At 45.2% G+C, this 26,929-nt stretch overlaps 6 protein-coding genes across 6 annotated transcripts; 4 read left to right on the top strand and 2 right to left on the bottom strand.

Annotated features, from left to right (window-relative positions):
- The first annotated feature begins 1,481 nt into the window (after positions 1-1,481).
- VC83_05412 (uncharacterized protein) lies at positions 1,482-3,390 on the top strand. The gene is made up of 3 exons (XM_024469034.1): positions 1,482-1,901; positions 1,954-2,132; positions 2,185-3,390. Exons 1-3 carry the CDS (start codon positions 1,805-1,807, stop codon positions 3,346-3,348), a joined length of 1,440 nt encoding a protein of 479 aa, XP_024323313.1. The 5' UTR covers positions 1,482-1,804; the 3' UTR covers positions 3,349-3,390.
- A 7,006-nt stretch (positions 3,391-10,396) lies between these two features.
- VC83_05411 (uncharacterized protein) lies at positions 10,397-10,772 on the top strand (the record flags this gene model as incomplete). The annotated part of the gene is made up of 2 exons (XM_024469033.1): positions 10,397-10,553; positions 10,612-10,772. 2 exons carry the CDS (start codon positions 10,397-10,399, stop codon positions 10,770-10,772), a joined length of 318 nt encoding a protein of 105 aa, XP_024323310.1.
- An 802-nt stretch (positions 10,773-11,574) lies between these two features.
- On the top strand, positions 11,575-12,589 carry VC83_05410 (uncharacterized protein; the record flags this gene model as incomplete). Its single annotated transcript, XM_024469032.1, has 3 exons — positions 11,575-11,627; positions 11,905-12,517; positions 12,584-12,589. The coding sequence occupies 3 exons, from the start codon at positions 11,575-11,577 to the stop codon at positions 12,587-12,589; spliced, it is 672 nt and encodes a 223-aa protein (XP_024323311.1).
- Positions 12,590-17,913: 5,324 nt separating this feature from the next.
- On the bottom strand, positions 17,914-18,507 carry VC83_05409 (uncharacterized protein; the record flags this gene model as incomplete). Its single annotated transcript, XM_024469031.1, has 2 exons — positions 17,914-18,163; positions 18,302-18,507. 2 exons carry the CDS (start codon positions 18,505-18,507, stop codon positions 17,914-17,916), a joined length of 456 nt encoding a protein of 151 aa, XP_024323274.1.
- Positions 18,508-22,837: 4,330 nt separating this feature from the next.
- Positions 22,838-24,501, top strand: VC83_05408 (uncharacterized protein). Its single transcript, XM_024469030.1, has 5 exons — positions 22,838-23,283; positions 23,339-23,553; positions 23,622-23,823; positions 23,908-24,072; positions 24,125-24,501. Exons 1-5 carry the CDS (start codon positions 23,036-23,038, stop codon positions 24,282-24,284), a joined length of 990 nt encoding a protein of 329 aa, XP_024323273.1. The 5' UTR covers positions 22,838-23,035; the 3' UTR covers positions 24,285-24,501.
- Positions 24,478-26,904, bottom strand: VC83_05407 (uncharacterized protein). The gene is made up of 2 exons (XM_024469029.1): positions 25,702-26,904; positions 24,478-25,651 (listed from the first exon to the last, which is right to left on the bottom strand). Exons 1-2 carry the CDS (start codon positions 26,833-26,835, stop codon positions 25,619-25,621), a joined length of 1,167 nt encoding a protein of 388 aa, XP_024323272.1. The 5' UTR covers positions 26,836-26,904; the 3' UTR covers positions 24,478-25,618.
- Positions 26,905-26,929: the final 25 nt, after the last annotated feature.

The raw sequence follows: 26,929 nt of genomic DNA, 5'->3' as shown, positions 1-26,929 counted from the left end.
GGGTTGTAGCTTAGACTATTCCACAACACAGCAATCAGGTGTATGATGTAGTGAAGTGGTTGAGACAAGTTGTAACAAATGTTGAGTCTGAGAACTCAGGGATAAGTCAGAGGTTAGCACCTCGCTGACTTTTCTGAAACAAAGAATAACAAGATCAATGCTTGGAAGCTTGTTTTACTGTATTGTCTGCTTGCCCTTTCTTAAGGAAAGGGCAATCCTATTTATGACAAAGGAGTGTAGTTCTCTCATTTTCCAAGACTTTCTATGACTAACCAGGCTTGGTAACTGTATTAGAAATTAAGTGCGACCCAGAACTAGCTTGCTAATCATGTAGTAAACGTAAGAGAATCCCATAGAACCATCTCTTGGGTTCCTACCCCTATAGACAAATTATGTCATGACTTAACCAATCTTGTGGGTGGGTAACTAAGGAGTGATGATGTATAATGAATCATAGAGGGTTGCAGAAGCTTCTAGAGCTATCGTTCATGTTCCTAGGCCTCTAGTTGGTAGAGATATGCCATGTGGTAGTATTGGCCCACCCCCTTAAGGAGGAGATTTTCTTAATAACTTGTTCAATGAGTGTCCAATGATATGCCGTGATGTATGTAGCATAAACAGATGTAGTAGAAGAGTTTGCAGCAATCATTGAGTAGTATTGCTCTTCTTGTTGGTGTGATAAGCCAAGATATGTATGGTGACTTGTAGGTTTGAGGAGGAGATTCCTAAGTTTGCCTCTTGTGTTTGATAGCAAACTGAGTGCAATGAATGTCAGTATGATAGTCATTACGCCATTGCGAACGTTAGCTAAATTCTAGCGTAGGTAGTCCATGGTATTGCAGTAGCTGATTCTAGATAATCTTCACCTTTAATTGGAAGATTTCTATAGTTGTAATGCTATGATGCTCTTTAATAAGCCTCTGCTAGTCGTAAAGAGCAGCTTCTAATTTAGGCTAGGCGATAGCGTGGCGACGCTAAGCTTTATAGCTGTTTGTTTCTAGAGTATTAAGAGTATCGTTAAGGTCTGAAAATTGAGAGCTAAGGGATTCCAAGACTGTAGATTGGCTAAGTTGACGATTGTATTGGTTGAGGAACCACTATATAGTTGCCTTTTGTGTAGGTTTTAGATGGTAATATCGATGCTAGGTTCGGAGGGCTTTTCGCTGTTCAAGAGTCATAGAATAGAGCTTTTTCGAAGGCATTTTGAAGGTATTCTAATAGTAGTCTAGTAATTAGTTTAAGTCGATAATCGGAAAATGGGACTCAATATCGTGTGTATCGTGATTTGTATGACGAATGGAAGGCGAAGAAAGTTATCGAGTTATCCAGAAAATCGACTAATCGTGTATCGACTTAACGAGATAATACTGTACCTCGAATCAGAGCAACTAACCGATTATCGGTTGGCATGGAACGACCCGCACGTCCCGCCCGAAACCGGCTTTCCCAAGCACACTGCAGTATTGAGGGTCAGTCGATGGTTCTTGCGACCGAGATTCGGCGATATGCAGGGTCCCGGTCAACGGCGACACCCCGGTGAAGACTTTCGGGCGGCACAAGGCACATGTTTATTGGCTACAGGAAAAGTTTTCGCTGATGGTGCTCTTGGCTCTGCGATAAGACAAGATAAGCACTGCGGATCATGTTGGATGTATTGAGGAGGAGAATAACCACACCAGAAAACGTCACAAGAAAACGTATAAGTACCGTCATTCCCAAGCCTGAAATACGTATGCCCATTCCAGCGGCCGATCCTACTATATAAACGTCTAATAATAAGGTGATTCGTATCGAGATCCTCACTATGAAGTCCTACAGTATTGCAACTGCTGTTGTATTAGTATCTGCTGTAGTTGGAGAAACAATTCATGGCGTGACTGTCTTTACCAGGCACGGCGATCGTAAGTTTACCACTTCTATCTAGTAAGACAACTAATGACATTCCACTGGTAGGGAACTCGAAGCATTATTCGGGGTATCAATTGTCTCCTCTGGGCATCACCGAGAACTTTGAGGTCGGCTCCGATTATCGCGACCTTTACATCGCAGCCGGCTCTCAGAAGCAGATTTTAGGAATCTCCAACTCGAAATATGTTCCATCACAGGTGTATGCCAGCGCTCCAGATCAGCAGGTGTGTTAGTCCTAGAATATTGTCACAATGGTAATTGACTGACAGCATATAGGTCCTCCTTAATACGGCTACTGCCTTCCTTCAGGGTCTATACCCACCCCTTGAGGACATGAATGAAACCCCTCTAGCAACGCAATCAATCAACAATGGCAGTTCATACACAAATCCCCTGAATGGCTATCAATATGTTGTCCTACATGGCGAGGATGTGAACTCCCCCGATACTATTTGGCTTAAAGGCGACGAAGGCTGCCCTGCGGCTATTGAAGCAAAAGGCACTTTTGAAGAGTCCTCTGAATTCCTTACCTTCAACGAATCTACCAAGACTTTTTACTCCCAGTTCTGGGATGTCCTCAAGAACGTTTACGATTATAAGCCTGAACTATTAAGCTACGAGAAGGCTTATGATATCTTCGACCTCATCAACGTTGCCAATATTCACAACACATCATTCACTAGCGATGTGACTTCAGAGCAACTCTTCCAGCTCCGCACACTAGCCGACTCTGCTGAGTTTGGCACCAACTACAATCGAACCATGCCGGCGCGTTCCATTGGCGGAGAGACACTACTAGGAGGCATCTTCACACAGCTCAATCAAACTGTTTCCTCTAAAGGGAAACTTAAGTTCTCTCTCTTAGCTGGCAGCTACGATAATTTGATGGCCAGCTTCGGCGTCATGAATTTGACCTCTGCAAATACGGACTTTTTCGGCTTACCCCATTATGCATCAACTATGTCTTTTGAACTCTTCACTACTGCCGACATAACAACTTTCCCCTCTAATACCGATGATCTGAACGTGCGCTTCTTGTTCAGGAATGGCTCTAATGCCGGAAGCCAGCCCACTGTATATCCTCTCTTCGGTGGTTCCGCGCTTTCTCTTTCCTGGAAGGAATTCTCAGTCCAGATCAAGCAAAGAGCAATCACGTCAGTGGGTCAGTGGTGCTCTGCTTGCAACGCCACGCAATCGTTCTGTCCTGCACTTTCAACGACAGCAGTTACAGAAGCAGCGGCCGGAAGTAGTGGAAGTGGAATGTCGAATGCCGTTGCAGGAGTGGTTGGGGCTATGGTCACCGTTGGTGTAGCGCTATTAGCTGGATTTGTATTCTGGTTGGCGCGGAGGAGACAGAGCGCAAGAGGTACGGCTGCTACGCATGTGGAGGCGGCCCCACAGATAGAGAAGACAAAGAGCCTCGAGAGTGGAAGTACCTAGATATCAATTAAGGAAGTAGCACAGTCAGCTCCGGAAACGTCAAATGAAGTTACTGCTCCATTTCTAGCCTAGCATATTAAGCCAAGTGTTTTCAGGTTGGTGCGATTCAAAGCCTGTCAAACGCGAAAATAAATGGAATAATCTTGGTTCATTATAGCTCCGGCTGCTGCCGTTATCATCGGCGGTAGAGAAAGGACACGAGGCTATCGTCCAGCTACTGGTGGACAAGAGCGCTGAGGTGGATGCGAAGGATAGCTCTAGCCAGACGCCGGTCTCCTGGGCGGCGGGTTAAGGGGACGAGATCGTCGTCAAACTGCTGCTGAAGAAGGGCGTCGAGGTAGGTACGAAGGATAGCTCTGGCTGGACGCCGCTATTCTGGGCGGAGAATGAGTACGAGGTGTGGACGGCCTTTACTGTTGAAACTTACGTTGGCAGATATCGGCTTCGGCCATACGTCGGCCCGGATTAAGCATTTCCAATACACTCCGCACAAAGATGCGACTAGGCTGCGCACTGGGTCGAGTAGTAGAATTTTTACTCACCCAGCTGAGTTACTCACTCATGTCCCGAGTATTGTTGAATAGGGATTACTCACTTGCTGAGTACCTAGTATGGGTCTTGGCAACTCAGTTATATCACATGTTTGATTAGTCATTACTTATGTTAAAAACAGGGTGTGATGTAACACTGACTTCTAAACGATAGAAGATAGAGGTTTCTTGCGTAAGGTTGAATTGACAGAGGAGGCAGGGGATTAGACACAAAGGCTTTCCAAGTAACACGTTACAGTATTGTAAAGAATACTATATTGAGTTGAGCACGAAGCTCCTATCTAAGGAAATACTATCTACTTATATAGTGGCATCGTGCCTCATGGGTAATCTGGATAGTTGGCGGATAGCTAGATATTCAGGATAGTTCGTTAACTATCCAATATCCACTAGTTTCTGCAACTATCCATTAGCCCCATCACATGGCAGCCTACCCCGCTTGCCCCCTGTGACTCACACATCACGTTACTAGGCCCTGTAACCATGATGTCATGTTACTGTAGCCATAACAACCAGCTTTCTGGAGAACCATGTGTCATTTGTACTTATTGTTTGAAGGCCCTTACACATCCTGCAACAAGTCTGCTGGCCCAAAGTCTATGGCAACACATCTTGCATCAGACATTTGCAAAAAGAAGTCACGGATGGGTAAGGATAGTCTCTATCAAATGCAAATCAATCAAATGCGACCTCAACAAGTAAGGATTACCAGATTATTACCAGAATCATGTAGGTTAATAGGATCATATTCTCACACAAGAGACATTTTATAAACAAGTTCTATACACAGTTATCTTGACTCATAGCTCGTTCTGCTCAGTTGAGGATCCTGAATGGAAAAGGCTTGCTATCTTACAGAATCCTCACTATCCAGTACCCTCAGCAACAACTATTCGAAACCTCTTAACAACAAAGCTCACACAAATCGAAGAAGAGATGCTACAAGATGTTGTTCCTGGTTCAAAGATTGCATTATCGCTAGACTGTTGGTCAAGTGTTACTCCACTTTCATTTATGGGTATTATTGTATCGTTTATCGACTGTCATTGGAAAATGCAAGAGGTCTTGATTGGCTTTGAACCTATATATACAGAGCATACTGGTGCTGAGTTATGTGGAATACTTGAAAAAGTTATCACAAGGCAGCATTTAGAAGGACGAATTATATCCATTACGACTGATAATGCGTCAAACAACACTTCGATGATGAGAGATGTGGAAATAATGCTTGATAGTATTGCGGACAACGAGCATTTTATTGGAGGAAAGTACCAGAAGTCTGGCTACGATGAAGTACTTAAATTTCTCTATAGCCCCTATTTGCGTTGGAAACATACCCTGCCTAGCTCACGTTATTCAACTTGTGTCATACTGACATTCGTTGCACTCAGTTTGCTATCAAACTCAAGAGCAAACTTAGAAATCTCCACCACTTGCTCTTTCAACACCAATTAATCCTCCAAATCTATCTGAATTATATAACAACATTACAAGAGCTGGAAATATACAAGATGCAATGGCATTACACAATTTCTTAAATCCTAATGAGGAAACACAGGCCCAGAACAATGATACTGAGGCACTAACAGAGAAGGAGATTTTACAAGATATTATATCAAGTCATCTAAGTCAATATAATGACGCTCAAAATGAAGAAGAAGAAGAAGAAACCTTGGAGCGGCCTATACCTTCAATTCAGGCTGCTCGAGAGGCTGTTCAAATTCTAATTGAGTTTACAGAAAGTCGAGATAATATCTCAACAGCACAATTAAGAGCTATTAAGAGATATAACACAGATTTAGAGGCATTAGATGTTAATGGCAGAGTTTAAAGCAGTTTAGATAGTTGGATTATATAAGCATTTAGTTGCGCGATATATTCATTAAGGCAATATCAAATTGGTGCTAGATTCCATCAGCTTAGCAGGACTCTACTGTACTAATAAAGCTCTTTAAATTAAAAGTCATGTGATTTACACATAACCTAGTACTTATGAGTATACTCATTAGTATAAAAATTATTGTACTCAAACTCATGAGTAATGAGTATAATTATGTAATCATACTCATGAGTAACATACTTTATAAGCGAGCGGCGCATATAGGTGAGCGGTGTACGCATCACAAATTCTCGCGTATACCCACCTTCAAATTAACATGTCTCAACCAATTGACCTCTAATTGATCCACAAAGAGGGTCGACTGACTCTAGTAATACAAGCCTATAAAGATGGACAGTTTACAAGTGTTAGAGGTGCTGCGAACCTTAAACTCACAGCTACTAAGGAGTTAACACTTGTCTAATGGATATTATCTATGGAGGAGCGAGGCCTACCACTTAGAGCTAATTCTGTACAACAAATGGCAAATCTACTACTTAAAAAACAGTTGGATACAGATCAAGATAATCCACTTACGGTTGGCAAATGCTAGGTTCAAAACTTCGTCTAGCGACACAACACCCTCTAGTCAAAATACACCCGTAAATATGACTATTAGCGGGCAAAATGCGAAGATCCTATAATTATTTGACACTGGTTTCAGCTTGTGCAGGATACAATTGCTAAATATGGGATTCAAGAGGGGGATATATATAACTTTGATGAGACTGGATTTCAAATGGGATTAATTACAACTGCAAAGGTTATTACAGGTTCTATGCAGGCTGGTAAGCCTGTTTGCATGCAACCTAGGAACCGCGAATGGGTTACAGCTATTGAATGTGTGAGTTCTAACTGCTAGGCACTACCTCCTATGATTATCTTCGAAGGCAAGGTCCATATCTCTTCGTGGTATACAGATGCATTACCACGCAATTGGACTATTGCAGTTAGTGAAAATGGATAGACAAATGACTCTCTTGGCCTAACTTGGCTTATAGACACCTTTGACAAACAAACCAAGGACCGTACAAAGGGTGTTTATCAGCTTCTTATTCTTGATGGCCACAGGAGTCACTCTACTCCAGAGTTTTGACATATTTTGTTCAGAGCACTTAATTATTATGCTCTGTATGCCTCTGCATTCATTACATCTTTGGCAGCAACTAGATGTTAGCTGCTTTGCAGTTCTAAAGCAGTCATATGGAAAGCAAGTTAAGGAGTATATGTGGGCTGGGGTCAACCATATCAACAAACCAGACTTCCTTACTACCTACCTTTCAGCCCGTAAAGAGTCTATGGCTCTTAATGTGATCCGTAGCGGCTTCGCAGCTACTGGTCTAGTCCTGTATGACCTAGAACGAGTGTGTAATGCTGACTTCTAAACGATAGAAGACACAGAGGTTTCTTGCGTAAGGTTGACTTGACAGAGAAGGCAGGGGATTAAACAAAGGCTTTCCAAGTAACACGTTACAGTATTGTAAAGAATACTATATTGAGTTGAGCACGAGGCTCCTATCTAAGGGAATTCTTCTACTTTATAGTGGCGTCGAGCCTTATGGGTAATCTGGATAGTTGATGGATAGCTCAACTATCCAATATCCACTAGTTTCTGTAACTATCAGAAACTAGTGGATATGGTAAGGCTGCAGCCTAGCCCCGCTACCTAGCCACATGACTTCTTTGTTAGTCATGCTACGAGCCTAGTTCTGCTAGCCCTGTAACTGATGTCATGTTACCATAGCCGTAACAGAATGCTGTCAAAGCTTAACACTCAATTGCGGATGTGTAATGGTGGGTGCACCAGATGTGAGAATCTAGCCACCCAAGGAAGGGATGATTTTACTAAGACAACATACTGTCTTCGGAAACAGAGCCAAAGGGTCGCAGCTTAGACTATTCCACAATGCAGCAATCAGGTGTATGATGTAGTGGAGTGGTTTAGACAAGTTGTAACAAATGTTGAGTCTGAGAACTCAGGGATAAGTCAGAGGTTAGCACCTCACAGACTTTTCAGAAACAAGGAGTAACAAGATCAATGCTTGGAAGCTTGGAAAAGACGTGGAAGTATGTGATAGTCGATTTACTGTATTGTCTGCTTGCCCTTTCTTAAGGAAAGTGCAATCCTATTTATGCTAAAGGAGTGTAGTTCTCTCATTTTCCAAGACTTTCCATGACTAACCAGGCTTGGTAACTGTAGTCGACGTAAGAGAATCCCATAGAACCATCTCCTAGGTTCCTGGCCTATAGGAAGTAAAAGGAGGTCCAAGGTCAGAGTACCCCTATAGACAAATTATGTCACAACTTAAAACCAATCTTGTGGGTAACTAAGGAGCGATGACGTGTAATGAATCATAGAGGGTTGTAGAAGCTTTTAGAGCTATCGTTCATGTTCCTAGGCCTCTAGTTGGTAGAGAATGTCATGTGGTAGTATTAGCCCAATAACTAAGGAGTTGTAATGGTGGGTGCACCAGATATGAGAATCTAGCCACCCAAGGAAGGCATGAATTTACTAAGACAACACACTGTCTTAGGAAACAGAGCCAAAGGGTCGTAGCTTAGACTATTCCACAATGCAGCAATCAGGTGTGTGATGTAGTGAAGTGGTTCAGACAAGTTGCAACAAATGTTGAGTCTGAGAACTCAGGGGTAAGTCAGAGGTTAGCACCTCACTGTAACGCTGACTTCTAAACGATAGAAGACACAGAGGTTCTCTTGCGTAAAGGTTTACTTATCAGAGGAGGCAGGGGATCAGACACAAAGGCTTCAAGTAACACGTTACTAGTATATAACAAATACTGTATTGAGTTGAGCACGAAGCTCCTATCTAAGGAAATACTATCTACTTATATAGTGGCGTCGTGCCTAGTGGACTCTTGGGAACTCACTTGAGTCCTCGGAGTCCTGGACTCTTAGGACTCTTCTCATCATCCTGCGAGTCCGTCACGTGCCTAGTGGACTCCTGGGAACTCACTCGAGTCCTCGGAGTCCTGGACTCTTAGGACTCTTCTCATCATCCTGCGAGTCCGTCACGTGATACTTTCGGAACTACTATTCCCCGCTGCCCCTCCAGGTACCAGGGCCGGTCTCATGCGACCTCCCTCCTTCCTGTCCTGTAGTTGGCCAGCCTTCTTGTTCCGTCGTAACACTCACTGACTTTTCAAAAACAGAGAATAACAAGATCAATGCTTGGAAGCTTGGAAAAGACGTAGAAGTATGTGCTAGTCGATTTACTGTATTGTCTGCTTGCCCTTTCTTAAGGAAAGGGCAATCCTATATGCCAAAGGAGTGTAGTTCTCTCATTTTCCAAGACTTTCCATGACTAACCAGGCTTGGTAAATGTATTAGAAATCAAGTGCGACCCACAACTAGCTTGCTAATCATGTAGTGAACGTAAGAGAATCCCATAGAACCATCTCTTGGGTTCCTAGCCTATAGGAAGTGAAAAGGAGGTCCAAGGTCAGAGTACCTATAGATAAATTATGTCATAACTTAACCAATCTTGTGGGTAACTAAGGAGCGATGACGTGTAATGAATCATAGAGGGTTGTAGAAGCTTCTAGAGCTATCGTTCATGTTTCTAGGCCTCTAGTTGGTAGAGATATGCCATGTGATAGTATTGGCCCACCCCCTTAAGGAGGAGATTTTCTTAATAACTTGTTCAATGAGTGTCCAAATGATATGCCGTGATGTATGTAGCATAAACAGATGTAGTAGAAGAGTTTGCAGCAATCGTTGAGTAGTATTGCTTCTGTTGTTGGTGTGATAAGCCAAGATATGTATGTTGACTTGTAGGTTTGAGGAGGAGATTTCTAAGTTTGCTCTTGAGTTTGATAGCAAACTGAGTGCAACGAATGTCAGTATGACAGGAGTGATGATGTGTAATGAATCATAGAGGGTTGTAGAGATATGCTATGTGGTAATATCGGCTCAGTAACTAAGGAGCGATGACAAGTCCTGAATCATAGAGGGTTGTAGCAATCGTTGAGTAGTATTGCTCTTGTTGTTGGTGTGATAAGCCAAAATATGTATAGTGACTTGTAGGTTTGAGGAGGAGATTTCTAAGTTTGCTCTTGAGTTTGATAGCAAACTGAGTGCAACGAATGTCAGTATGACATATTGCCAGCTCAATTGCTTCAAAAAGGCCATATGAGAGCACCTACTCTCAAATGATAGTACGCCTCTCATTGGCTCGTTAACCTTTCCAAAGGCGGGTTAGCGGCCGACTGGGTAGATGGAGTTTTCTTACCAGTTTACTGGGTATATCAAGTTTTTGCCCCTAATACTAATATAATCTAGTAGTACTCTAGTACTGCTTAGCATCACCGGATCAGGCAGTGTCAAGCCGACGACTGTCGAACGCTGCTGAATCGCTCTAATAGGGCGATTCAGCAGTGTTCGACTCATCGTATCGCTAAATCGAGAGTCCAGCCGGCGCCCGCGGCCCCGAATAACCCCTCAGTGGTTGCCCAACCACCGTACAATTCGTAGATGTGGCACGAGCAGCGCCCCTCAGGTAAAGCACATCAACCTTAACACCAGGGTGACCATCGCGTGTCTTTCACTTCAGTGGGGAGGGCCCTGGTCTATTTTCTCTTCCAACCCTCCCTCCTCGGACATGACAACAAGCCACCCATATATCACCAGCCACATACCAACAAAAGCCAGTAAGTGCTTACCTGCCTCTCCCCATACCCTCCGCAACCGCTCCACTCTCACCTCATCACCTTCCCTAAGCCACCAACCACCGGCATCGCGTCTAAGCCTTCCTGAGAGTAAAGCTGTTCCCTGACCCGCCCTCATCGCGTCTCACACCGGAATCACTTTACCTAGCACCTGTCTGGCGCCTCCGCGCGAATCGCCACCGGGAAGGGAATATGTACGGCGATTACTGGGACGCTGACTGTGTGTGCCGGAGCTCCGGTTGGGCGGTGCGGTTCCGCGGTAGCGGCTGCGCCGAGGGCGGCTGGAGGCCGATGGCGGAGGAGGGATAGGGGGAGGGGAGAAGAGAGGTCGCCGAGGTAGGAGGGGAGTGGGGGGGTTTGGAATTGTTTTGGGGCGGGGGGGTGCACTTTCTATGTTTTGAGGTGGGTGGGTGTTTGGGGATGTGGTTTGTGATGATGGGTGACTGATCGTTTCTTGGAATGGGCAGGACTCAGAAGCACCTGAGAAATAGGTTTGTAAATGCTGGTTGTGGTAGGTGTCTCTCTTCGTTGTTCGTATTTTTTTTAATAAACTCTCTTGTTAAAGGATTTCTTTGGCCTGCGGCTTATCTGAATGATATCTCATTCGCCGAGGCACATGAGTCTCTCTTTATCTCTTTGTGTTTGCTTGACAATGCTCTGTTGTCAAGGGATTCGCTTGGCCCGCGAATCTGTCTGAAAGGAACTACGAAACTGCCGTCGAGGCACAGGAATTACTCAACGATGCTCTCGTCAGAAGACTCCTCTGATCTGCTGTCTATCAGAATCGAACAATGAAAGCCCTGCCGCAGAGCACAATGGCAAAGCTTTGGAACGAACATAGAAGCCCGAACAAGGAGTTTGTCCGTCGATAAAACGAAGAGCAATACCTTCGCATTGTTTTCGAAAATGCTTTATGTTTCAACATTGAACGGGACCGAGGGGCCGTTGGGCTCTGGAGTATATAATGAGGGCAATTTACCAAGCAAGTCTTGAAATCAGATCCTGGACAGTGAAGAGTTAATGCAAAGCCCAACGGCGCGTATTCAACAGACTTCAACAACTGCTCAACAGCGTGTGTTCAACAGACTTCAATAATTCTCAAGTAATAACTATGTCGTCACAGCTTTTTGGCAAGGCAGCGCCTGCAAACGAGATCGATGGTCCGTACGAAAGCTGTCTTTCGCCGCTGGTAAAAGCAGAACGAGGCGGGTTTATACCGATCTGCGATGTTATCAGATGTTTTCACGAGACCTGTGGTCATATCGAGACCAAAACATCCTGCCACAATTACATGCATAATATCCCGAAGCAACATCAACCCCCGCTGGATCCCTTGCAACAGGAACGTCTGCGATCAAAGTGTCATAGCCACTATATGCATGCCAGGCTACTGCGTGCAGTGCGAGACGCGAGATGACCCTACTAACCCCCTCCGCATTAGTTTCGACGAAGACCCAACCATCACCCGTTCAGATCCCAATATGAACACAATCCCCTCTGAAGAGATTGAGAGGCGGATACTCGACTACCACCAGCTCGCAGCCGAAACACAAGCTCGCCATCGCGCCTTATCGATACGTTTCGACCCCAACAACCTTCTTTACAGCGACTTCTCCACAGACCGCTTCGATCGTACGGCCCGCGACTTCATCGAACACTACAGGCAGCTACGGCGACATCCCGGCATCGTGGACCCGGAACAGTTCTACGCTGAGGTCCGCAAACTTCGCGCAGAGGAGGACAGGAAGGGCATTGAGCTCGAGCACCGCCAGTACTTCTCCGGCGGAAAGTTCGACGAGACGGACCTGCTGTGTCGTATTGATCCGACAGATACTCGACTCGCTGGGGAGGAGTGCATAATCTGCCAGGATGGCTTCGAGCCTGAGGCTCGGGATCCGAGGAGAATGCCGTGTGGACATATATTCCATTGGACTTGCATCTCGCAGTGGTATTATAGGACGAATCGGACTTGTCCCTACTGCCGGCGGCGGTATCAGGTTATGACTCTGCCGCGGTTCTTGCCGCCGCCGCGAGTGTCCAAGGTACGTGGACAGGTAAGTCAGTTTTTCTTTAGTCAAATAGGTAAGCCAGTTTTTCTTTGGTTAAATAGGTAAGTCAAGTGGTAGGTGAGTAGATTTCCTTTCTCCTTTTGTTGGTCTATATAAATCAATATATTTTTAATCAGCACTTGCGTTTCTTCGCACTTTTCACGTCATATAATACAGTTTTTAGTATACCACTGCCATCGTACAGACCAGTATTTCAAGTTACTGACTCTATCAGCTGATCTGAAGTGTTTGAAGCTTGATAAACGATTCCTATTAGTCGGATATCCACGCTCCTTCCGCGTTTGTTATGAGACCACAACCGTCCCTTGCTCCTTCCGCATTTCATAGCCATCACTCACACCTTCCCTTTCTCATCTCTTAAACAACGCTCGTATCGCTCAGTATTTCTCATGTTGCCAAGCGGCAGCGAGAGCAGAGCGAGGGGATGGGGTGTGTGCAAGTGTCTAGTGCATGGTCGTGGCGTCCGAGCAGGCTTGAGCCGCGTGATGACTTTGGCGTTTGCCGGACGGTGTATGTGCCGAGTCATCTCGCACACGGGCACCGCCGCGTTCCTTCCCCCCTTGCTCCTTCCGCCGTGGCCGCCACTCTGCCATCGCCGGCACCCCTTTCTCCTTCCACAACACAACCTCAACGGCGCAACTTCCGCATCTACAACACAACCTCAACCACCGCTCCTTCCCTCCCTCTTCCTCAAAATACACAACTCATCCCAATCCCCCGTTCGATCGCTTCACCTTGCCAAACCTCGTCTCCGTGAGATTTCATTCAAAAATCAATATCTCCTCCACAGGTGTCGGGGAGAGTTCTCATATAAGCCAATAGAAGGGGGAAATACCCGCATCCAACCACTGCATGCTTCTTCTACAGGCCTTTGAACTTCGTGGGTCCTCCAGGATGATTGACAGGTACTCGAGGGGGCCAAACGAGTGCAGATCGCTGTAAGCTCCTTCGGCCAGACCAACCATCCCAACTAATGGGATCTGACTTGGAATGCATTATATACCTTGATTTAGCGCCACCCTGCTGCCGCTGTGTCGGCGGCGTCTTCTTATCCCCTTTTTTACTTCATAGTCATGCTAGATTTATGTGTATAATCATTTCTAGATCTTCAGAATGCAATAATATACGCTGTGTTGCGTATTCTAATCTTTTGAGAGTGAGTGCCTAGTGACATAGTATATGTGCAAATGGGATAATCGTTGGTTCTCAAACCACCGCCTGGAGGCGGTTGGCGAAAGCGAACTGGGACGCGAAAGCGATTGTGGGACACTTCGGGAGCGGACTCGCGACGCGACACGACCGACCATGAACATGACCGACAACGAGCACAACTACAACCACAACTATGCCGGTAGTTGAAGTAAATAAAAATGAAGCTCTTTTAAATGCCATTGAATTTTTAAATGAAAACCCAACAGAGAAGAGTGCTACAGTAGCACGGATGTACAGAGTAAACCCAAGTACGCTCCGGACTATACGACTACGACAACGACGCGCATCACCACAACGCACCGCTGTGCCACGCGGAGGCCAGAACAGAGTACTGTCTGATGTACAAGTTACAGCTATACAAAGATACATCCAACGCTCGTACGAAAATGGGTACGGTGCAACTAAGCCTATGGTGTTCAGTGCCATCTGCCAACTACGTGCAGCAGAAACTCCAACACGTGCACCACCATCACAACGGTGGTTCCAGACATGGATTAAGACACAACAACACAACTTCCATACAATAAAAACCCGGCCAATTGAAGCAGCACGGGTTGCATCTCATGAAGTATCAGCTATTAAAGAATGGTTTTATGAATTTAAAGATGTGTGTAATCAACTAGATATTACTGCAGGTGATATCTACAACTTTGATGAAGTTGGATTCCGTGTAGGAATGAGCACCGGTGAACATGTGTTGGTACCATCTGCAGTAAAGGAGGTAAGTTGTTTCTACTTATCTTACTTTATATTATTCTAATATTTATAGCTTTATATACAAGCTCCAGAGAACAGACAAAGTCTTACAGTTATAGAGACAATTTCAGCTGCTGGCATTGCACTTCCACCGTTCCTTATTATACAAGGAAAATTACACATGGAAAGTTGGTACCATGACAATCTACACGGTGATGAGAAAGTTGCAGTATCCGATTCCGGATATACAAACTCTGAGCTTGCAATGGAATATCTACAGCATTTTATTCAACATACACCGTCTATAAGAACGAAATTGTTAATAATGGACTCTCATGTCTCACATGAAGTTCCAGAGTTTATAATACTTGCACATCAACACAATATACACTTACATGTGTTTCCGTCTCATCTTACGCATATTCTACAACCGCTAGATGTTACTGTGTTTGCACAATATAAACATTGGCACCGACGTGCAATTCAACAAGCAATCCGGAATTTTGATACAGATTATAATGTTATATCTTTCTTTAGAGACTTGTCTACTATCCGTAAGCAGACATTTACAAAGGGTAACTGTATCAAGTCTTTTAGAGATGCAGGTATTTGGCCACCTAACTATGAAAAGATTCAAGAGAAGGTTGCTATATATGCAAAACCAGAAGTTTTAGAAACACCACAACGCGCATTTCAAGCAAGTTATGATCTTTCAACATGGAGTCAAACATTTGATAAGATCCTTAGTTCACCGTCACGGCAAAAGTGGGCATCTTCTTATACTGAAATCCAAACTCAGTTAACAGAGGCTGAGCTGTTCCAGTCAGAGCTTGTACAAATTACTACTATTATGACTGAGCAACGACAGCGGAATTTAGATTTGCTGTAACGCTGCTCCATTTTGTAGCAGCCCCATAAAACTAGCCGTAGTAGGAAATATAAACCCTGGTAGGCTTGGCATCATAATTGCCTAATTAGGATAGCAGCTGCTACAGTGTAGCAGGTAGGGTTACTATCCATAAGTAGTTAGTTAAATTGAATTAGGTTAGCTGTAAAACTGTGTTCTAACATATGAAGTTGTTGATAATTCTATTAACATAACGTGCATGTATAACGAAAGTGCCAAACAAGCGAAAGTGCCAAAATCATGCGGTGACCAACCCCCCCAACTAAATGTTAAATTCCTCCACAACAAAACATGCGCCATAAAAATGATGAAAGCAAATTAGTGCTAGCTATCCAAGCTATGCAAAGCGACCCAAATTTGCGCCTTCGAGTTGCAGCTAGGATCTATTCCGTAGACCACCGCAAGCTACGTCACCGTTTACAAGGTGTACCTTCACGACGCGATATCCAAGCCAACTTACGGAAATTAAGTAACCTAGAGGAATCAGTTCTTGTTCAGTATATACTTGACTTAGCTGCTAAAGGGTTCCCTCCTCAGTTGTCTATTGTTGAAGATATGGCAAATCGACTACTTGCAACACGCGACGCGCCACGCGTCGGGTCACGTTGGGCTTCAAACTTTGTTAAGCGCCATGTAGAGCTCCGGACACGCTTCCAGCGAAAATACGACTACCAGAGGGCTAAGTGCGAAGATCCAAAAGTCATTCGTGGCTGGTTTGAGCTTGTATGGAACACAATTCTAAAGTATGGCATCAACAATGCAGATATCTACAACTTTGATGAGACTGGGTTTATGATGGGCGTCATCTCAAGCGCAACGGTAGTAACGAGCTCAGATGGGCGGGCAAAGGCAAAAAAGGTGCAGCCTGGCAATCGGGAATGGGTTACAGTAATCCAAGGCGTTAGTTCTCAAGGTTGGGCAGTGCCGCCATTTGTCATTGTGGCAGGTAAAAACCACCTTGCATCTTGGTATGAGAATAGTGGATTTCCAGCAGATTGGGTAATCGCTGTTACTGCAAATGGCTGGACTACAAACGAGAGAGGTATGGATTGGATTCAGCATTTTGAGAAGCACACAAAGCCCCGGAGTGTTGGTGGTTATTGCTTGTTAGTCCTTGATGGTCATGAGAGCCACCACTCAGACAAGTTTGAGGAGTACTGCAAAGAACACAACATTATTACGCTTTGTATGCCTGCTCACTCTTCCCATATACTCCAACCACTTGATGTTGGCTGTTTTGGCCCATTAAAGAGAGCTTACGGTCAGCAAATTGAAGATATGATGCGGGCTCATATTATTCACATTACTAAGGATGACTTCTTTCCTGCCTTCCACGCTGCATTTAACATTGCAATGACAGAAAGCAATATTCAGGGAGGGTTCCGAGGTGCTGGGCTTCTTCCATTTAGCCCTGAGAGTGTAATATCTACACTTGACCTTAGGTTTAAGACGCCAACACCTCCAACCTCTCGCCCAAACACCGCTCAACCATGGGTTTCTCAGACACCAAATAACCCAACTGAAGCTGTATCACAGTCTACTTTCATTAAAAACTGAATTGCGCATCATCAAAATAGCTCTCCAACCTCAATCTATGCAGCTGTTGACCAGTTTACAAAGGGTGCATCGCAAATAATGCATCAATTAGCATTGTTAAAAGCAGAGAACCAAAACCTGCGACAGGCAAATGAAGTGCTAAGCAAGCGCCGGAGAGCTAAAAAAACACGACTACAGCAAGGAGGATCACTTAGTCAACAGGTAGCACAGGAGCTACAGGACGAGAGGGACGTTGTGCAGCAAGTAGAGCAAGAAATAAGGGCAAGTAGTGGTCGGAAGCCAAGGGAAGAAACCCATGCACGTCGCTGTGGCAAGTGTGGTGAGACTGGACACAATGCGCGCACTTGTCAGATTGTAATAGACAGGTCTGAGGAAGAGGACTCCGAGTAGTTTTAATTAATTTATATTGTTGTGGTGGATTTATCGCAATTCTTATGGTGTAGTCGCGATATTTTGGCACTTTCGCTTGTTTGGCACTTTCATTATACATGCACGTTATATATAATAATTACAGTATGAATACCCCCTATTCAACATTCCAGTCAACATTCCAGGCCAATATGCCTCCTATCCAGCCTTTGAATCTACCGAATATACCCCAGGGCCCCCCTATTTCTTCGTTTGGCTTTCCGAATAGCCTTAGATGGCAGCAGCCGCAGCCATCTGACCTGGAAAGCACGCTGCCAGTGGCCCCTGTTACGATGGTCATAGAGGTCATGATGCCAGTCCAGGAAAAGTAATCTAGATTGAATCTAAAGAGAGAAGAAGAAGTAGAAGGAAGGAAGGTGAGGCTATTCCTCATAACATACAGTTGTCTGCTTAGCGGTTGTAACCTTGTGGCTAAGGCTACACCTGTAATCCCCATAACAACTGTAATAACCGTAATAACTGTAACAACCGTAACAACTGTAACAACTGCAACAACCATAACAACCGTAACAAGCTGTGAGCTGTAATCGTAACACTAACCCCCCCCTAGTAAGATTGATCTCCTGAAAGTTGTCTCTCGTCAGATCCTCACACACTTGAGAAAGCCCTGAAGAGGATATTCTTGGTATTCCGCGCCTAGAATTGACTCCGCATCGTCTGGTGAACTCCGAGAAACTGTAGGACCTCGAGTAGTGCAGGTCTGGGCTTGGGCTATGGTGGACGAGCGCGTGTGGACCTTCTTGCGGGTGGCGTTTTCAGTCACGTCAGACTCTCTGCGGCGCTGCTTTCGTCGTATTGGAGGTTGCACATCCTCGTCCTCGTCATCTTCACTATCCTCATTGTCGTTATCCTCATTATCCTTTTGATATGGTTTTGATTAAGAGTAAGATCATTGTGGCTTCTGCGGGTATTTTCGGTGGAAAGCTTGTGTGAGTTCAGGTGCATTGTTGAAGTTTGTAGCAGGATACCAAGTGTTGTCTAGTGGGTGGTTCTTCCATGCTGCCATATAGAACAGCTTCTTCCGTAGGAGTTTAGAATCTAGGATTTCTTCAACTTCCCATTCAAGTTCATCTTCTATAATGATTGGCAGGGGTGGTTCATGGTGCTGGCCTTGTAAAGCATCATCTGAGTCAAGTCGTAAGAGGTTGTTATGAAACACAGGGTGTATCTTCATGCTTGGTGGTAGCTGGAGTCGGTATGCAACATTCCCAATTCGCTCAAGGATTTGAAATGGACCAACTTGCTTATGGTCAAGTTTCTTTGAGGGTCGTTGGGTTTTGATATTCCGAGTAGAAAGCCAGACTCAGTCTCCTATCTTATATCTTGGTGCTGGCTTCCTGTTTTGATTTGCAAAGTGCTCCATTCAGGTTTGGGAGAGGCCGATCTGGTCTTGTAGGAATTCCCAAATATCTTTCATGTTTTGAGCTATGTCCTTATGTTCTTGAAGGGCAGTTTGGAACGTGCTATCCTCTATATCAAAGCTCATTCTTGGCTCGAAACCCTTGTTTGCAAAAAATGGGCTAACTTTTGTTGAGTCTGATGGAAGGGCATTTGCTGCGAATTCAGCCATGCAAAGATATTCAACCCAGTTGTCTTGGAGATAGTTGACATGAGCCTGTAAATATCGCTCTAGTTCTGCATTAAACCTTTCAGTTTGCCCGTCCATTTCTGGGTGGAATGCTGTAGACAATTTGATTGTAACTTTCCAAACTTTGCAGAGGATTTTCCACACTGCAGCTACAAACTGGGGCCCTCTGTCTGAGATGATGGAATTTGGTAAACCATGGTGTTTCCATACATGCTGGAGTAGTAACCTTGCTGTAGCTTCTGCTGTAGTGTCTTCTTTACCTGCAAAGCCTTCACATAATGGTAATCCTGTAATAAAATCGAGTGATATGTCCTTCCATGGTTGGCTTCCAATTGGAATTGGTTGTAGGAGTCCATTGTATGTGTAATGGTGGGTGCACCAGATGTGAGAATCTAGCCACCCAAGGAAGGGATGAATTTACTAAGACAACACACTGTCTTAGGAAACAGAGCCAAAGGGTTGTAGCTTAGACTATTCCACAACGCAGCAATCAGGTGTGTGATGTAGTGAAGTGGTTCAGACAAGTTGCAACAAATGTTGAGTCTGGGAACTCAGGGGTAAGTCAGAGGTTAACACCTCACTGACTTTTCAGAAACAAGGAGTAACAAGATGAATGCTTGGAAGCTTGTAAAAGACGTGGAAGTATGTGATAGTCGATTTACTGTATTGCCTGCTTGCCCTTTCTTAAGGAAAGGGCAATCCTATTTATGCCAAAGGAGTGTAGTTCTCTCATTTTCCAAGACTTTCCATGACTTACCAGGCTTGGTAACTGTAGTCGACGTAAGAGAATCCCATAGAACCATCTCTTAGGTTCGTAGCCTATAGGAAGTGAAAGGAGGTCCAAGGTCAGAGTACCCCTATAGACAAATTATGTCATAACTTAACCAATCTTGTGGGTAACTAAAGAGCGATGACGTGTAATGAATCATAGAAGTTCGTAGGAGCTTTTAGAGCTATCGTTCATGCTCCTAGGCCTCTAGTTGGTAGAGATATGTCATGTGGTAGTATGAGTGATGTCATGTAATGAATTATAGAGGGTTGTAGAGATATGCTATGTGGTAATATCAGCCCAGTAACTAAGGAGCGATGACGTGTAATGAATCATAGATGGTTGTAGCAATCGTTGAGTAGTATTGCTCTTGTTGTTGGTGTGATAAGCCAAAATATGTATAGTGACTTGTAGGTTTGAGGAGGAGATTTCCAAGTTTGCTCTTGAGTTTGATAGCAAACTGAGTGCAACGAATGTCAGTATGACAGTATGCATCCCAGGTTGGTTTAGATCTCTTGCAGGTATGGCAATTCCTCACATATTGAGTGATAGTCTTGTCCATCCGGGGCCAGTAGTACTGTCTCTTAATGATTCGAATCAGCTTCCCAATTCCAGGGTGTCCCATTGCTGGCTGGTCGTGAACCTCATGAAGGAGTTTAACTCGGACGTCTTCTGGGATCCAAACTTGATTTTGGTAGAGTAGGAGTCCATTTCTCTCTTCGCAATGTGCTAAGGCTATATTTGGGCTATCTCGCTCGTTGTTCTGTAGTCTTCGGATTGTATCCTTGCATAATTCATCCTGGAGCTGCCAGCTTGAATCTGGTCATGGATGCTTTGATCTTGTGGTAGGATTGGTGTAAGTTGAGCATCTTGTGCCTGCCCTTGACTTTTGAGTTCTAGCTGCTGTGCGAGATCCGGATGGAGTCTCTCAAGGGGTAATAGGGTTTGAAGCTGTTGTTTTTGACAGTCATCTTCTTCATTCCCTTCTGGTCTATCTCCTGGTCTTCGAGTTAACGCATCTGCTTTTCCGTTCTGCTTGCCAGGTCGATATATGATTTGAAAATTGTATCGTGAGAGGAATTCTGCCCATCGAGCTTGCCGCCTAGTAAGCTTTTTTGTGCTCATGAAATATTCAAGACTCTTGTGGTCTGACAAAACTTGTACTGGCATTGCTGTGACTTCAACTTCTGGTCTCCATGCTTCGAAGCATCTAATGATGGCCAGTAGCTCCTTGTCATAGATCTCGTAATTGCACTCAGCAGGTGTCATTTTCTTTGAGAAGAAGGCAATGGGGTGTAGTACTCCTTGGCTGTCCTTCTGTGAAAGAACTCCCGAGGATATATAGTCTGAGGCGTCTGCTTCCACATATGCTGTTTTGTCCCGGTCGAAGTGTTGTAGCATGGGTGCTTTTGTAACAGTCTTCTTAATCAACTCAAAGGCTGCCTGGCAAACTTGGTTCCATTCGAATATTTGACCTTTCTTTGTGAGATTTACCAGTGGCTTCATAATAGTAGAGTAGCTTCTTATAAACCGCTGGTAGAACACACAGAACTGTCATACTGACATTCGTTGCACTCAGTTTGCTATCAAACTCAAGAGTAAACTTAGAAATCTCCTCCTCAAACCTACAAGTCACTATACATATTTTGGCTTGTCACACCAACAACAAGAGCAATACTACTCAACGATTGCTATAACCCTCTATGATTCATTACACGTCATTGCTCCTTAGTTACTGGGCCGATATGACCACATAGCATATCTCTACAACCCTCTATAATTCATTACATGACATCACTCATACTACCACATGACATATCTCTACCAACTAGAGGCCTAGGAGCATGAACGATAGCTCTAAAAGCTCCTACGAACTTCTATGATTCATTACACGTCATCACTCTTTAGTTACCCACAAGATTGGTTAAGTTATGACATAATTTGTCTATAGGGGTACTCTGACCTTGGACCTCCTTTCACTTCCTATAGGCTAGGAACCTAGGAGATGGTTCTATGGAATTTTCTTACGTCGACTACAGTTACCAAGCCTGGTTAGTCATGGAAAGTCTTGGAAAATAAGAGAACTACACTCCTTTAGCATAAATAGGATTGCCCTTTCCTTAAGAAAGGGCAAGCAGACAATACAGTAAATCGACTATCACATACTTCTACGTCTTTTCCAAGCTTCCAAGCATTGATCTTGTTATTCTTTGTTTCTGAAAAGTCAGTAAGGTGCTAACCTCTGACTTATCCCTGAGTTCTCAGACTCAACATTTGTTACAACTTGTCTAAACCACTCCACTATATCATACACCTGATTGCTGCGTTGTGGAATAGTCTAAGCTACAACCCTTTGGCTCTTTTTCCTAAGACAGTGTGTTGTCTTAGTAAAATCATCCCTTCCTTGGGTGGCTAGATTCTCACATCTGGTGCACCCACCATTACTGTAAGGATGCCTCCGTACCTAGATACTCGAAGAACCTGTCTCACAACTGTTACGGTCACTACAAGCATGGAATCCGACTCGGTGGGGTTTTGAACCAGTAGAGGAACACATAGCCAGTTACACTATAGTGGGGGACGGTAAGGGTGTATGGTTCAGGGTCGATGCAGACCTGTTGCGGTGGAAGGTTCAGGGCTAGGGTTGGGATAAGTCGGGCCCGTTTCGGGTACTTAAGGAAACAGACTCAACGGGGTTCCCCCTTCATCTTTTTTGTATCCTTCGTAGTAGACCTATAGGATAGCATCCGTTTAGCCTCCGACTCGCACTCTCATATGCTATTACTGTGAGCTGGGTGCCCTGTGTCGTTACAATTACAAAAGGTAGCCTAACCACCCTTAGATAAAGTTGAAATTAAGGAAATGGATGAATTAGATGAACAAGAGCCATATGATAGTTATTTAGATGAATTAGGCTGGTAGTGATTGAATAATTTCGATTTTTTGAAGCTGGTGGTTTGGTGTTCTTGGCTCTAGATTTTGGTGGGGTTAGTAAAGTGGTCTGGCCACGACCTCCGTTACTGGGTTTTACGCGCCGTGGTCATGTGACTAACGCCCAATCACGTGCTAACGTGGCTTCACGGCCGGCGGCTGCTTACAAACCGGCGCCTACGGCGCCAGTCAACAATACTCGTATTTCCAAATGACATTCGACATTCGACATGGTTGTTTTGTGCGCATCGAATCATCTCTAATTGCGAGTTTCTTGCTTTGGTTCCTGGCTCAATATCCCCGGATCGTACCCATGAAGCAGTTTCTCGCTCTATGCAGTCGCCGTTTGGAATATCTTCTCCCCGCACTCTTGGCAACAGATAGCTAGCCAGGTACACCAAGCGATCACCCGTCATGCTTGCAACAAGGCCTCTCCGGTTTATACTGCTAGTTGCATTCGCTATCTTCGTTATAACACTTCTCTCAGGCTATGGAACTGGCGGATCCCTAAGCTGGCTTTCAACATCCTCAGTCCTCAGCCACGATGTCGCGCGGGTGTCATTACGGGGTCATATGCGCTTGGCGGAGAAGATCTGGAGCAAGACAGTAGAGCAGAGACATAATCTGCTCGCGGAATGGCAATACCCGGAGAATATGCCATTGTATGTCCATTCTCAATCGCATATACGCACCAGAGCATCCACTGACGAGATTCAGATTCCCCGCCGATTCCCCAAAGAAATACCCAGGATCGCCATATTCCATCTGGGACTTTGCCCCCGCCTCATGGAGCTGCCCATACGAGATGGAGAGAATAGGACGAATGGGTGATGGAGGAAAGTGGGTGTGTGGGATGTCAAAATATGAAGAACTGCCGGCCACTCGTCCTTGTGTCATCTACTCTTTCGGTGTTCAGACCGAGTCTAGCTATGGCAAGTCAACCCCCTCAGTACAGCTCAAAGCGCCCCCCTGCATGCTAACGAGGCTGCTCTACGTTCAGAAGACGAGACGATCGAGCGAACGAATTGCGAAATTTGGGCCTATGACTACTCGGTGACGAATTTTGGCAAGCAATTAAGCTATGAGCACAGGGCGCGTGCACACTTCACCCAGGCTGGCATTTCAGGTGTCACAAATGCCACTTCATTTCCCCCATTCTATACTATCCAAGACCTTATGAAGACGAATGGCCACGATTATATGTGAGTATCTTCCCATGCCATAACCAGGATCTCTTCTCCTCAATGAGCCGATGCCATGGATTGAGACTGACTATTGGCTGAAAGTGATATCTTAAAAATGGACATCGAATACGCCGAATTTGCCTCATTAAGCTCGCTTGACCGGGCATTCCCCGAGGGCGAAGGCTTTGAGCTCCCAATAGGTCAACTAATGGTGGAATTACATCTTTTCGGGCACGAAGAAATGACCGCCTACAACTTTTTGCAGTGGTGAGTGCTTTTTGCCTTCGGGCTACTGGCTACCGTTCTAAGTGAACTATAGGTGGGAAACCCTCGAAGCCCGCGGGTTACGCCCTGTTTGGACAGAGCCGAACCTGCTATATACCACTATGAGAATCGAAAGGGGCGACCCACGCTTGGCTGAATATACGCTCGTTAATATCAAAGACCGACGAAGTGTTTTGTTTAAAGGATTAAACTGAGTGGTGCCAAAGCCGCCTCCCAGCACTCGTATATTTTGGGCTATAGTATTCAGGATAGTACGTCTGGTATGGGTAGGGGGCGCCCCTTATGACAGCAGGTTTTCCCTCAGACACCACTATATGAACGGAATAAATAGATTGTATATTAGATAATATGTACCATAGTATTATTAATATTGGATTGAAAACCAGGCTCCACTTGTTCGGAACAATCGTATATCGATTGTGAGCAGTGAGGCACATGAAGCATCCTCGACACGAATCTCGCATCACGCAACACATACAGCAATGACTAGAGCAAGCTCAACATTGAGCCACACTATGTAGTGCAGATCTCAGACAACTTGCGTCAAAGATCATTGTTTGGGCAGACTATCGATGCTCCTCCGCCCGGCCCTGTTTCCACATTGAGAGGTCCCAGGAAGAGGGCAGACACCACCGCCGCAGCACAGATCCCTTAAAGTATCTGAGCAGCTAAGACGAGGAGTACCCGCATAGCTGGCAGCACGGACTGGTAGGAGCAGTTGATATTTGAAACTCTGCATTCTCGAACGGGATTCAGTTCTCGTCGCGGCCCGTCGTACCTTTCTTGAAGAAGCTTTATAACCTTTAAATATGGAAAGAACGATTACCAAGCAAGCTCAGTCGCAGCTTCCTTAGAACTTTCAATCCCTATATGGAAAGAACGATTACTAAGCAGCTTCCTTGAAGCTTTTCAAGCTTAAATATGGCAAGAACGATTACCAAGCACGCTCTGTCGCAGCTTCCTCGAAGCTTTCACATCACCGGTCTTTCTCACCGCCACTGCTTCTCGTCACCTCGCCTTCAAGGCTTATGGTGTAATGGGGCGATATAAGTCCGTTGCCGGGCCTGTGGCGGTTGCAATTGGTCCGACAGTATCTTCTTTGTGAGATGAGACAGCCTTCTCGTAGAGCATTTGCATCTTCCACTGCATTAGCTTGGAGAGACCTGGGTCTTCCCCAAAATAGGGGCCAGGAGGAGGATTTGAACATCCCGTGGGCTTTGGCATAGATGTCGACGAGATACTAAGAAGTATCTGTAGGTGTCGCCTACAAAATTTATCTGTACAGATCACATAGCGGTCTTCTGCAACTCTGTAACCAGTCACTCAAAAATCGAGCTGTGGACATCAATTCCTAGCTATGCATGGTCACTTGGGCCAACATGAGGTTGAGATAGAAGTCAAGCTGACGATAGTTTCCACTATATCATCATCACCTATAATTGCAGACGCACGTATGCTTTGCTGCGAAATATAATAGCTACGCCGTTGTCTCGACGGTGCCGCTGTCTAAGTGTATCCAAGCCGTGCTTCATTTCTTCATCTCTGTCTTAAAGGTTTGGGCCTGGAATAAATTAGCTATGGCCAGAACATCCTGAAACTCTCGGTACTCACCCAAGTGGTAAATGCATCATCTTTCCCAGCCCAGTCTTGGGATAATAACTCAGTTACTCTAAGACTGGTTGAAAAGCACTGGTCCATCCCATCATCAATTGCCTCAGCGTCGAGGTCGTAAAATGCAGTGGCAAGGTTGTCGGCCAACTCGGTGAGGGTTCGGAGGATATCCACGCTGGCGTCTACACGGTATGCTGGTGCTATAACGCTGCCTGGTTTCGGCGGCGTCAGTTTGTCCTGTGTCAAAGGATAACCTCCTGTCGATAACTCGGACAAGGTCAATGAGGATAGCGTCTTGAATCGCCGCTTGATGACGGCGCTGAACATCACTGCTATCAGCTTCAGCCTCCGCAGCAATAGCTCGAGACGAGGGCGGATCTTGTCGGGGTCATCGCTTGGGATATGCATGGTGGACCCAAAAAAGTCGTCCATATCGTCTTGAGCAGCGTTAGGGATAGCTTCATCAGCCTCATCATCTGTATTCGCATCTTCGCCTTCGTCCTCGTCACCGCTCTCATCCCCCCATTCCTGTAGTTCTTCGATGGCGTCTTTGAGGGTATCCCGATACTGCTCAGCCTTCCGCACAACCACACCCGCAATGCCCAAATTCTTCAGCTCCGCTAGATCATCACAGGCCTGCCATAACACGCCCGTAGACGCCAAGCTGCCATTTCCCACAGTTTTCCCGGTGCCATTCTTTTGGTCATTCGTTAACACCTTGCTATCCAGCGGAATCTCCTTGAGGAGTACTCTAAACTCGCTAAAAACCTTACGTACCCTCCACTGTAACTCCCTTTGCATTGTATCTGAATATATATGTGCCCCGCATAATTCAACGGCAGTTCCGAGCGAGGGAAGTGGGCCGGCCGCCAGCTCGCGCAGGACTTTGACGATGGCGGAAGGCGTGAAAGGAGTATTGATTATTAGCAAAGATAGCTTCGTCGAATGGGCGCAAATGAGTTTGGCTGCATCGTGAGCTAGAAATAAGGCGTTAACATCGCTGGCGGGGGCCGTCTGCGTCACGGGCGAGGCTTTGATTGCCGTTTCAAGCTGGTCGAGGAGGGCCGATACAGTTTTTACTGTGCTTCTAAGAGCAAGCAGCGGCTCCTCTGATTTCTGGATAACTGACGCCATCTTTATCCAGAAAATGGGTGGTTGCCCTCGCACTCGTAGTTGTCGTGTTAGTTTTAATTTCAAAAGTTATGAGGGGCAGATAAGATCTGGTAAA

This window comes from Pseudogymnoascus destructans, assembly GCF_001641265.1.
Source record: "Pseudogymnoascus destructans isolate 20631-21 unplaced genomic scaffold scaffold_13, whole genome shotgun sequence".
NCBI lineage: Eukaryota > Fungi > Ascomycota > Leotiomycetes > Thelebolales > Thelebolaceae > Pseudogymnoascus > Pseudogymnoascus destructans.
This window is presented reverse-complemented; position numbering and strand designations above follow the sequence as displayed.